Source organism: Otolemur garnettii, unplaced genomic scaffold (genome assembly GCF_000181295.1).
Source record: "Otolemur garnettii isolate 467f Iridium unplaced genomic scaffold, OtoGar3 scaffold00032, whole genome shotgun sequence".
In the NCBI taxonomy this organism is placed as follows: domain Eukaryota; kingdom Metazoa; phylum Chordata; class Mammalia; order Primates; family Galagidae; genus Otolemur; species Otolemur garnettii.
Genome location: NW_003852427.1, coordinates 11,007,161 through 11,019,914, shown reverse-complemented (window position 1 = coordinate 11,019,914; position 12,754 = coordinate 11,007,161). Strand labels below are relative to the sequence as shown.

The 12,754-nt window shown below is 43.3% G+C and overlaps 1 protein-coding gene across 1 annotated transcript in view; it reads right to left on the bottom strand.

Moving 5' to 3' along the window:
• Positions 1 to 6,219: 6,219 nt before the first annotated feature.
• Positions 6,220 to 12,754, bottom strand: part of PXYLP1 (2-phosphoxylose phosphatase 1) — a 60,509-nt gene continuing 53,974 nt past the window's right edge. The window contains exon 6 of the mRNA XM_003789444.3: positions 6,220 to 8,550. Coding sequence (XP_003789492.1) covers positions 7,613 to 8,550 — 938 coding nt within the window. The 3' untranslated portion in view covers positions 6,220 to 7,612. The remainder of the gene's footprint in view (positions 8,551 to 12,754) is intronic.

The following is a 12,754-nucleotide window of genomic DNA, read 5'->3' as shown; positions in this document are numbered from 1 at the left end:
AGGAAGGGTTTCTGACAAGGAGTGGCACAGATTGATTTATATTGCTGTGAACGTACCATCTCTATATGCCAGAGAGAAACATTCAGGAGGTATGAATAAGTCATCACACGTACCTTACGTAGGACCTTGTGGGCAATGTTTAACATGATGGCATAGTGTTAAGCGTTAAGCAAGGGCTTAGGAGTCAGGCCGGTGTGACTCCCAGCTTTGCTGCTTCCAGCTGTGAGGCAAATGGCCTCTCCTCTCAGTTTCTTCTTCCATCTTAAAGGTGGTGATAATAGTAATTTCTAAGTTACAGCATTACTGTGAGGATGAAACAAGGTTGTACATATAAAGCTCAGCATAGGGCCTGGCACATTGAAGTGCTCTACAAATGCATTGCACACCAGACTTACCTTGTATTCCACTTCTAGGCCTCTTGAGTCTTCTTCCAGCCACCAACCAAGTCCATGCAGGCTTTGTTCTGACAGCATCTCACTTCCCTTGCTTCCTGTCCTGGGCTTTTCTCTGATGCCAGGGTGTGTAAGGGAACCTGCATTCATGCACATGCAATCCAGAAGTGCAGTGGAGACAGCTGCAGATGGGAGCCAGTGGATAAGTGTTTCTCCCTTTCTTCCCCCACACTATCAGTTCTGAGATGTATGTGTATCTTACAAGGCTTCTCAGGAGGTCCTGTGGAATACAGCAGCCAGTCACCCATTGGGGTGACCAACTCAGTATGCATCCTTACAGGGGCTTTCTTTTCACTTCTTTCTTATCCCTCTTGTCCTTCACTCCTGCTCCCTGGGGTCACATCCACTAACAAACTACCTATATTTAAGTTCTTTTTTTTCTCCGACTGTGTTCTTAGGGAAGTGCCAGCTAAGCCAATCTATCATAAGATGATTCTACTTTCTTAGAAAAGCTGGATTAGGAAAAAAATTTGAAAAGAAACAAAAGTATGAATGTCCATAACAGAGATGTAAGAAGGGGATCATTCCCTTGAGTGGGATAGACTGTGGGCTATAGTCCGAGTGTCGGGTGTACTTGTCCACAGTACTGTAGAGGGAGTAATGCACTAATGGGGAGGGGATGTGGTCTGCTAGAGAGACCTGGGAGAGTTTTATAGTCTAGAATGAGCCATGTTTTGTCACTTGCTACTGACTGTGTGAGCCTGGGTACATATCTACTTCTGAGCCTCCATTTACTTGTAAATGCCTACTTCAAATGGTTACTCATACTGGAGAAAAATGAAAGGCTTTATTGGCTTAAGCCATTGTAATGAGGTTTCTGTAGGACGTAACTAAAGGTAGTTGTAGAAAATTTTTTTTAACTCTCTATAAAAAGAATGAAGCCAGAGTCAAAGAAGAAGAAACCACACATGAGGGAGAATCAATTAAAAACCCACTGCCATCATGGAGAATCAGATTAGGTCATCCCCCACAAGGGATGGCAGTGTAGCTACCTCAGGAGATCTCAACTACAAAGAAATTATGGAAACGACAGGAAGGGAATTCAGAGTATGGATGGCAAAAATGATGAAATGAATTGAAGGGAAAGTGGAAAACCATCAGAAGGAAATCCAAAAATTGACCCAAGAGTTTAATGAAAGAAAGGACAAAGTCTCCAAGAATCTATACACAATAGAAACTATATGAAGGAGCTAAAAGAGTTAAAGGAGTCATTCAGAGAGTTTCAAAACGTTATACAAAATTTCGGTAACAGATTACACCATGGAGAAGAAAGAATCTCAGAGCTTGAAGGCAAGGCTCTCTAGCTAACCCAGTCATCTTAAGGGACAGAAAAGAAGAGAGTAAAAGCAGAGTAATCTCTTAGAGAATTATGGGACTACATGAAGCACACCAACATAGGAATTATAGGTATCCCCCAAGGGGAAAAAGAGATTCCAAATAATATGGAAACCTTAGTGAAGGATGTTATAGTTGAAAATTTCTCTAATATTGATATAGAATCAGACATTCATTTCCTTGATGGATATCAAACCCTGGGCTGACTCAATTTTAAAAAGAGCATCACCTAGACACATTGTAATTAACCTTGCAAAGTCAAAGTTAAACAGAAAATTCTGAAAAATGAAAGAGAAAATTCTTCAAGCAGCGAGGCATAAGCCACAGCTCACCTACAAGGGCAAACCCATCAGACCACAGAATGTCAGCTGACTTCTCAGCTGAAACTGTACAAGCTAGAAAAGTGTAGACTCCCATCTTCAATCTTCTCAAACAAAACAATTGCAAACCTAGGATTCTGAACCCTGCAAAACTAACTTTCATCTTTGATGGAGAATTTCAATCTTTTACCAGCAAGTAAACCTTGAGGAAATTGTCATTGAGGAAGTTGACCATCCCTGTAGGAAGTACACAGACCAAGGCAATGGATCACCAGCAAGGTAAAGACACCTAGAAACCAAAGGACAAAACCTCGCTTCCCCAATGGCTCAAGTGATACAACAAGGTAACGGTCCTCCACACAACAAAATGAACAGAAATCCATCCTAGTTACCAATTCTCTCAAATTAAATGGCTTGAATTCCCCACTGAAGAGGCTAGCCAACTGGATAAAAAAGTACAAACCAAGTATTTTCTGTCTTCAGGAAACACATATAACTCCTGAGATCAAGACTCAGGATGAAGGCTTGGATAACAACATTTTAGGATAATGGTAACCAAAAGAAAGTGGGTGTTGTAATCCTCTTTGCAGATACAATTGGCTTTAAAAGAACAAAAGTAAAGAAAGATAAAGATGGACACTATATATTGGTCAAGGGAACAATACAACAAGAAGATATATCAATTTTAAACATATATGCACCTGACATAAATGCTCCCAGATTTATAAAACAAACCCTTCTTGGTTTGAACAACATGATAACTAATAACACCATAATATCTGGGGACTTCAACATCCTACTGACAGAACCGGACAGATCCTCCAACCAGAAACAAAGGTAGTCCTTTATGGTTCAGGGAGGCGTTATCATATATTGTGATAAAGAACATGGTCCTTCAGGCTTGCTGTCTGTAGCTCAGCAGCTAGGCTGCCAGCCACATACACGGGAGCTGGCAGTTTTGAACCCAGCCTGGGTTTGCCAAACAATAATGACAACTACAACAACAACAAAAAATATCCAGGCATTGTGTTGGGCACCTGTAGTCCCAGCTACTTGGGAGGCTGAGGCAAGAGAATCTCTTAAGCCCACAGTTTGAGGTTGCTGTGAGCTGTGACGCCACCGTACACTACAGAGGGTGACATAGTTAGATTCTATCACACACACACAAAAAAACCCAACCCAAAACATGGTCCTTAAAAGGTCCCATGGTCCTTGTTTTTATTTTTTGTTGTTGTTGTTTTGAGACAGAGTCTCACTTTGTCACCCTGCATAGAGTACAGTGGCATCATAGCTCACAGCAACCTTAAACTCTTGGGCTCAAGAGATCCTTTCGCCCTCAGCCTCCCAAGTAGCTGGGACTACAGGTGCCTGACACAATGCCCAGCTAATTTTCAGAGATGGGGTCTTGCTTTTGCTCAGGTTGGTCTTGAACTCCTGAGCTCAGGCTATCCACCTGTCTCAGCCTCCCAGAATGCTGGGATTACAGGCATGAGACACTGTGCTCAACTGGTCCTTCAAGTTACATGGACACAGCTTGAGTCTCAGCTGTGCCACATACTAGCTAGCTATGAGAAACCTCCCTCCACCATGATTCCCTTTTCTGTAAAGTAGGAATGACAATATTACCTAATGCTGTCTCAACATATAGCACTAGGGTAACCAACATGTACCAGTTTGCTTAGGACTTTCCCAGTTTTTAGCACTGAAAGTCCCATATTCTGGGAAACCACTTAGGGCTAGGAAAACTGAGACAGCTGTTCAATGTATTAAAACATATTGTCCAACTGCCCTACTTCCTTTTACATATGGAAGACTGGGCTCTGAAGACTAAAACTTGTATTTGATGCTGCCCCGTAGTGGTGGAACATAATATAACATCACTGAAAAGAGAAGCTTTATGTTACATAGTTTTCTTAACAAAAATAGCAAGTCACAGATAGCCAGAGGCAGAGTTGGAACATTCCTCTAACCATCTAGATTTAAATGTAGAACTGCTGTAACCCCACTCTGTTTTAGTATTTGTTGATATCTGCCAGTAAATATGGTGTTTGGTAGGACTGTTGCAAACATGAATCCCACAGACTCTCTTTAAAGTTTATGGGTATCAGGTAAACTTGAGTTAAACTCTGGGCTCTGACTCTTCCTTTGGAAAAGTGACTTCACCCCTGAGCCTTTTTCCTCATTTGCATTAGAGACTTTCTTCAGAATGTTGTGAAGATTGATAAAGAAACTTGTGGAACTCTTGTAGTTGGTACTACATGGTACCTTTACTACTGACAGAGTTGTCCATAAGCCAGGGCTCGGGTCATTCCTCTGCTGAAGGGCTGTGCAGCTTGAGGCCTCTGCTGGCCAGTCACGGAGACCTCTTCATCAAGGCCAGTCTCAGTTGACAGTCTGGCTCAGAGATCAGGAAGGCCTGTGCAGCTACTCTGATGAATTCAGCTGGTTCCTTTTTAGCAGAAGCAATTACCACTCATTTGAAGTGGCTCCTGGGCTGGCATTAATACAGGGGGTACAATCCATTCAGCTTGGTGGCCTTGGGCAATGCGAGTTAACTGGAATCCAGGCCAGAGCTCTGTGCTGGCCACTATTAAAGCCAGAACTGCAGTGTAAACCTCAGCTATTTTCTGCTTTCTATTTGTGGCTGTGTTTACACATACCAGGGTACACCCACCCTAGTCAGGGCTGCTAAATCTGTTTATAAGGTTTCCTGAAGATTCAGAGAAAGAGAAACATGCTTCCCAGCCTCTTCTCTATCAGTCTTTAAGAGTTCTAGAAAAAAGAATGACCTACATCTTCCAGAAAGTCTAATTCTGCTATGGCTACAAAGACCCTCAAATAGGCTTAACAGCAATATTAGATTAAGTCCTTCAATTCTGTTCAATGTTGGAAAAAGAATACTCATATTAATAAACACTTGTGGCTATATTGAGAAAGGGTTAACTGCTCAGCTGGGCTAGAAAATCAACACGAGTGCTTGCTGGCTTCTGTTTTATTTTATGTAAAGTATTGTAGTCCTATTTCAGTATTTGGTTTTAAGTTTCTACTTCATGCATTTTTAATGAGATTTTAAAAAATACCTCCAATCCATACTATGAAATATTAGTGGCCATAAAAAGAGCTATCTATGTCTATACTTACCTATCTATCTACCATCTTAATATGGAAACGTCTTCAAGACATAACTACTTGGAAAGTAGGTCAATAAAAGTATTTTTCAGGAAAGCAAGTCACAGAACAATATATAAAAAAGATCTTGTTCCTTTTAGTCCATGTATTTCTGTATTGTTTATTTTCCAGTGTGCATGTATTAATAAAGACCAGAAAGCCAAATAAATACAAGTATACAGCCAAACCTGTCATGAATTAAGCCCTTGGACCAGTGCCCAGAAGCCAAGGACCATGTCCATCCACCTCAGCCCAGGGATGTCCATAATGCTCAGTGTTCACTATGGAAGGAAGTGTCTGACAACTTGATATTGAGAATGATCTTTTAATGCTGTGCATACCCATTGTCTTAGGAGGCAAAACCTGTATTTACACTTTTGGTGGTGGCTCTTAGCCAAAATATTTACTTTTACCAAAAGATGCTGTAAATGATTTTTTAAAAATCCAAGTTACTTTTGTTTTTAAATCTCGAAGCTGTTGTTTAGCAGTTAGTTAGTTCTAATTCAGATATATTGTGAGCAAGGGCACACAACCCTGATTAGGCTTTAAATATTTGAGGGGGATAACACAAATTTCAGCAATAAATGAAGCAGTTAAATCTTCAAAATACTGGTTCTTACATGGCAAGAACTACAGTGACTTCAGGTACAAGCCATTAGCAAGCCAGGTTAGGGTGCCGGCCACATACACCGGGGCTGGCAGGTTTGAACATGCCCAGGCCTGCTAAACAACAATGACATCTACAACAAAAAAATTGCTGGGTATTGTGGTAGGCGCCTGTAGTCCCAGCTACTTGGAAGGCTATACAAGAGAATCGCTTCAGCCCAAGAGTTTGAGGTTGCTGTGAGCTATGACGCCATGGCACTTTACCGAGGGCCACATAATGAGACTCTGTCTCAAAAAAAACAAAACAAAAGAAACAAAACAAAAAAACCATTGCGATGTAAGTATTTTTCAAAAATTTATTTATAGAAACACATATTCAAAGTAACATCGGGGGAAAACAAAGAGCTGGAATGCCAATGACACGGGAATCTCACTTGTTCTTTACATTTCTCTGAATAGAATTAGCACCATTAGTTCAGAAATCACAGATTTAATTATAATTGCTTGCTTCTAATATATAAAACACCTTGTAAAGATTTTTTAACTACCTAGTAACAAAGTTCTTCCAAAAACGTATTTAAAAATCAACCAAAATTTGCCATTTGAAACTGATGGAAATGGTCTAGAAATTGATCCGATTTTACTGCTTGTCCAAGGGAATGAGTCATAATTAGTTTTATTGGCAGAAAGTACCTGAATTCATCTTCTGCCTCCTTCTAACTACCAAGCAGGTACAGCAAATTGAATATTACTATAGGAATCAGAGCACATCTAAAACTGGCCTTAGAAAATATTTTCCTAGACTATAAAAATACTAAATACAAAAATTTTAGCATATACAGCAAAGAGACTACAGCAGACAAATTTTAAAACATACTCAAAACTATTTTGTACCACAATCATCGTGAACATCAAGTATTCTAGTAATTTTTCTATGATTCATTCTGACTCAATTTTTATTTCCCCTTCAAGTTTTATAGTAGTGTCAGACACAGAAAAAATTCTGTATTTCTAGCAGAAGTTATTGGAGAGACCATTAAATAATTCTTAGTATTCAACCGGTTCTCAAAGTGCTAGAAGTGCAATTGTAGTAGAGAGTATTTTTTAGATCCGGGGACAGCAAACTATAGCCTGGGGCCACCGCTTATTTGTTTGGCCTGTGCACATAGCCACACTTAGTCATTTACGTATTGTCTGCGATTACTTTTATGTCATAGGAGCAGAGTTGAGTAGCTGTGACAGGTTAAACGTGGCCTTTTGGGCCACTCAGTCCAGATATTTACTATCTGGCCCTTTATAGAAAAAGTTTGCCAACCCCTGTTTTAGATAAACCATTTAAAAAACAAGGACAAGATAAAATTGTCCAAGACTAAGAAAACTGTGGCTGAGGTTTGCTGGTTCTGTCATACAGTACCATAGGGGGCCGAAAGAATACAAACTTAAGAGTGGCAACTTTGGGTACTGAAGTATTTTCTGACATTCTAAACAAAGTCTAGCTATGATAAAGTACCTGCTTTTCTCTGTGAACTGGCCATTTTGTACCAAGCAACTCACATACCAGAGTATAACAACGTGCTACCATTCAGCCCAAACCATCTATGTGGCTCCCAACACAACTTTTAGTCTCTAAAAATCAATAGTCCTATATCCTTAGCAACAAGCAGAACCAGAAGCGGACCTTTCCTAGCCCTCTGCGTTGGCGCAGTTCTACAGTGCTGTATCACATACCTTTTAGAATCCTTCCCTGTGACACGCATCATAGTAATTTGTACTACTGCTATCCAGGGCCACAAACATGTCCCTTTTGACAAAGTGGACTAAATTTTCAAGGGGGCACATGGGCTTGGGAGAACGCTTCTGGTGGTCCCGGCAGAAAGAGGTGTGGAATGTGACGTCAACACCATTGTAAAGGATCCGGACGGCATGTTCACCGGGCTTTTCTCTGTCTTGCCAAAGCTCAAAGATCAACCTGGCTGCAAACCTCGGGAACCTGGCTTCTGAAAGGCCCAAGGCACTGAGAACTGGTGACAGAGTGACATCGTGAGCGGAGTAGAGGGCAAAGATCTCTTCTTTCCTGCCTTCGGCGGCACGCTGCATTCGGTTGATGGTCTGATTCAGGATGGGGTGGGCACCCAGGAGTGAATACCCGAGGTACAGCTTCTTCTCCCGCCTCTCTCTTTCATCCTCGATCTGGTGCGTCTTAATCACCTTGAAGTGCTCCATGCCGATGCAGCCGTTCCTGGTGCAGGGGAAGCTGACGTTGTGGCAGAAGTGGCAGAGCATGGAGTCCACAGGGTTGGCAGCTCGGAGCTGCTTGGTGGGCACGTCCACGATCTTGGCCATCTCCCCATAGGTCCTCTCCAGCTGGCTGTTTTTCAAACGTAAGAGGTACTGGCGACGCTGCTCCTTTTCCAGATACTGGTTTCTCGTTGGGCAATAGCAGTTTGCAGAGCAGAACAGAGCACTTGGCTGGTGCCTGAAATAAATCTTCTTCCAGTCAAAATCTGGGAGAAAGCCGTAAAGCAAGGCCAGCCCGCTTTGTAGGGTCCGGCTTTTCCCAGTGGTCTCTAAATAAAGCTGGTCTGTGGCCCAGTCGCTTGGCAGGAGTTTGTGTTTCTTCAGATAGACGTCCCTCAGCAGCTGGCCATTCTGCAAGTGCTGCACAACTCCTGAAACACGGGGACACAAAGCTTTCCTTACTACAGGCTGAGCAAAGGAAGGCGAGGGGACCTTGAGTTAGTGTCCCACTAACGTCCCACTCTGGCATGTTCTAGATCAGTATAACACAAGAGAATCAAACCCGTTTCTCCACCAAGTAGGAGTTACAAGAACGGAGTCACATCAACCTGCAAAGGGAGCCTCTGGGGGTGTCCATGCAGGCATGAGCGGAGTGGGGACTTGGGCTCTGGAGGCACGGCCTTTGTGGGGAGTGCAAGGACCACTTGCCTCACCCCCTTTCTCCACTGGCCCCTTCCCTGGGGATAGCACTGTGACCAGAGGCCTCAGGGGTTAAGAATCACCCAGTTGGGAGAGGTCTGGCCTCCCAGCAGGCTGAAGCTTTCTCCTTCCTGCCCAGGGACAAGCATCCAGGCTGGCTCAGGGAAGTCAGTCAGGGAAGGATGGACTGACTGTGTCTGCCTGCTGCTGAGTCTCTCTCTGCTGAACATTCCCTCCTTAACCCCATCTTCCTTCATCTGCCCAACCCAGTGCTCTCTGCTCAACTCCGGGGCACATTCTGTCTAATCCTGTTGGGGGTTCACAGGTTCAGCAATGAGGATGTGCTCTCCTCGTGATATGGAACAGTCTCCCAGATAGCCAGGAAGAATACCTGGAGTGTATTGAGCTCCTTTAAGTAAAAAAGAGGGGAAAAATAAAAACCTATGTTTGCAGTTGCCTGTGTTTTACATAAACTCTGGAATGATGCACAAGGTCATCGTTAATGATTAACTAATGTCAACAGTTACCTGGGGATGACAGGGGCACAGAAATGAGGTGGACGGCACATGCGTAGAAGAATTCTAAGGTTACTTTTCAGTGTTGTTTTAGTTGTGAGCCACCATAGTACATTAAAAAATTAACTTTTGAAACAATGAATCAGCCTCATCTTCAAGCAGGGGAAAAGGCAATCCGGGATAAAAGTAAGCTCGCCCTCCAGCCTGCAAGATGTAAGGAGATGCTATCTCAGTAACCGGTTCGAATTCTTTGTAGGTGTAACTACACACAGGCCCGGTGACCAGTAAGGTCATTTATTCAGATGTCCAAATGGTTTGAAAAGTTCCACTGCAAAGATGAGACAACTTAGGCTGAAAAGTATATGACAGAGAAATGTGTTGGCCCAGAAGGGGAACGGATCAGCAAAAAGCCCAAATAACGTGGTTCTACTGTGATTGAGGAGTTTTGTCGTTTTTGTTTTCTGTCTCATTATGTTGCCCAGGTTGATCTCCAACTCCTGGCCTCAAATAATCCCCCTCGGCCTCCTGTGTAGCAGAGATTACAGGCTTGTGCAACAAGAGACTCAAGAGCAGAATTTCCCCAAGAACCTGGGCTGGCTCAGGCTTAGGCATTGCCACAGTGATTTGCAAAGAAAGGGCAAACCCTGAGTGAGATTCTGTGTCTGGCTTGGGCTCCCCTCTGGGTATATTTTCTTTTCTGAGGCTACACATTTTAAAGGGAGGAGAGTGCTTACTGTGCGGAACCAGGCCTTTCTCACTTAATCCTCACAAAAACCAGGGAAGGCAGAAGGCCTGTTACTGTTAGCACGCTGGTTTTCCTTCTTTTGCAGAAGAAGAAACTACAGATGAGCTATTCACAGTCAGGAAGCGGCAGAGCCCAAACTCAAGGCCCCACTTGACTCCGCTCTGAGTCGCTGCTCACAGCACTTTCCCTGACATTTTCACAGAAATGCTAAGTTCTAGCCACTTACGGCTTCCTGTACTTGCCAAACGCAGCCTGTATCTTCATAACTGTTCATGCTGTTCCTCTTTCTCTGCCTACAAGAATCTTCACCTGGCCCCTGGCTCCAATACCATTTTCTTTGCAGAGCTATCCTTCCTCTCCCAAGTCAAATACGGGATTCCTGCCTGCTCCCATGTGTCGCTGGACCTCTATGACATTAGCTGAGAACCCGTCACAGGCTAGCACTGTGCACGGCATGTGTGCTACCCCATCTAATTCACCTCCAGTTGCGTCAGCAGATATTATCTGCCCTGCTTTACAGGTCTGTCAGACTCCGAAGCCTGTGTTTACTCTCCAAGACCCTGCAGCTTCCTGGGCTCCCTGCGCATTATCTGTGCAGCTGTGGGCTCTTTTAGGCCGGGCGAGAGGGTCTTATTCATCTGGCCACCCTCCCACGCGCAGCAGCTGTCTAAGCATCTTTAACAGAGTAGGCACTAATGAGCAATCTTATCTTTCACAGTCACTGTGGGGTGCCGTAAGTGTGCCAATTACGAGTGATTATTATAACAGCTATGTATTTTTCATGACATTTAAAATAGAAGATACAAGTGACCGTTAAAAGGAAATGAGGGAACAGGAACAAACACTATTGCAAAAATGATTTGGAGAGTAGTACTGATTTAGAAAACAAGGATGACAATAGATCAATTGAGAAGAAAGGTCTGAATGAGGTGTGTGAGACCCCCTACCCCTGAAACCTCTTGTCAGGGTACAGCCTTGGATCCAGAGACCGCCCTCGGCCCCCCTCTTCTCTGCACAGTCTTCCTGATCTGTTAGCCAGAGCAGGCACTGACCCACAGGGACCTTGAAATATTCTCTCTCTCAAGAATCTGGGCTTGCGAGTTCGTTTCTGGGTGTGGCTAGCACTGCCATTCTGTTGACAAAGACAACAGAAAACCACAGAGAGAGGCAAGGACAAGGTAGCATTTTTGTTTGTTTTTCTGAGACAGAATCTCACTCTGTCACCTTGGGTAAAATGCTATGGCATCATTGAAGCTCACAGCAACTTCAAATTCTTGGGTTCAAGGCATCCTCCTGCCTCAGCCTCCCAAGTAACTGGGACTACAGGCACCAGCCACAACGCCTGGCTAAGTTTTCTATTTTTAGTGGAGATGGGTTACGATCTTGCTCAGGCTGGTCTCCAACTCCTGAGCTCAAGCAATCCACCTTCCTCAGCCTCCTAGAGTGCCACTATTACAGGCATGAGCCACAAAGCTTAGTGAGAGAGCTTTCTTATTTCCAGCTCCAGTTTCTGGAGGCCTGGTCATACTCTGGATCTTGGGAATCTGTGAGTTACCCCTGAATCCTTATGATAAATTTTACTTTTGGCTTGAGTTGGTTTCTATTATTTGCAACCAGAGGATCTACGTGTGGTTCTTACCAAGGTCGTAGTGCCCTGAGGGAGGGGCTGCAGGTGTGGTTATTATAATAATATGGGGAAGGATCTTCCTGGCACCTAATGGGTGGGGGCCAGGGGCTTGACAATCTCCACAAGGGACAACAGTCTCTGTCTCACATGACTTGAATGCACTGTAAGACATTCCCACATGTGAAAAACCTGCCTGATTACCTTAGTTCACAGTAACTAACCCTGGTTTGTTATGTCTATGAAACATAAGACCATTTCTGCATAACATTAACATCCATCGAATTTTCCAAAAATGCAATATAAATTAAGAAACATCTGCATATTGCTTTGATCAGAACTCATTAAAAAACCATGTCCTGACACGTTGTTAAGAGTCACCAGTACAACATCCATACATCTGAGTTTGCCGCTGTCAGAGGCACCAATCCACTTTGGTACAATGATTTCATTTCTTCCTTCTATTTTCTAGTGTAGCTGTTCTCAACCATTTATATGAAGATCTAGAGAACTGCATAATAAATTAATTTCCTTAACTTGTAATAACCATTTGGGCCCCTGATATAACTTATTAAAAATTAAGTATATAGAAGGGTTCTGTTTAAATTTCACTTTAGGATAGCTAGGAGGGGTTGCAAAATACATGTTAATTGCTTTCCTAATTTTTCTTCATGAACATGTACTGCTTTTGTAATAATAAAAAAGGTCATATTTGTCTTTTATAAATCAGATGTTTAATTAGATGCCTTGGTGACTCTAATTAAAAATGAGGGATTAAAGGTTACCTAGGTGAAGGATGAGGGAGATTCTATGCAGGCATGAAAGAGCAGATGGGAGCGTACTGAGCAAACAGAGTCCATCCTCACCCCTCTGAGTCCCCAGCACGCTACCTAGGAGCATCCCCACAAATGTACAGGCATGGCAGAGCGGATGGGAGAGCACTGAGCAAACGGAGTCCATCCTCACCCCTCTGAGTCCCCCAGCACGCTACCTAGGAGCATCCCCACAAATGTACAGGCATGGCAGAGAGGATGGGAGAGCACTGAGCAAAC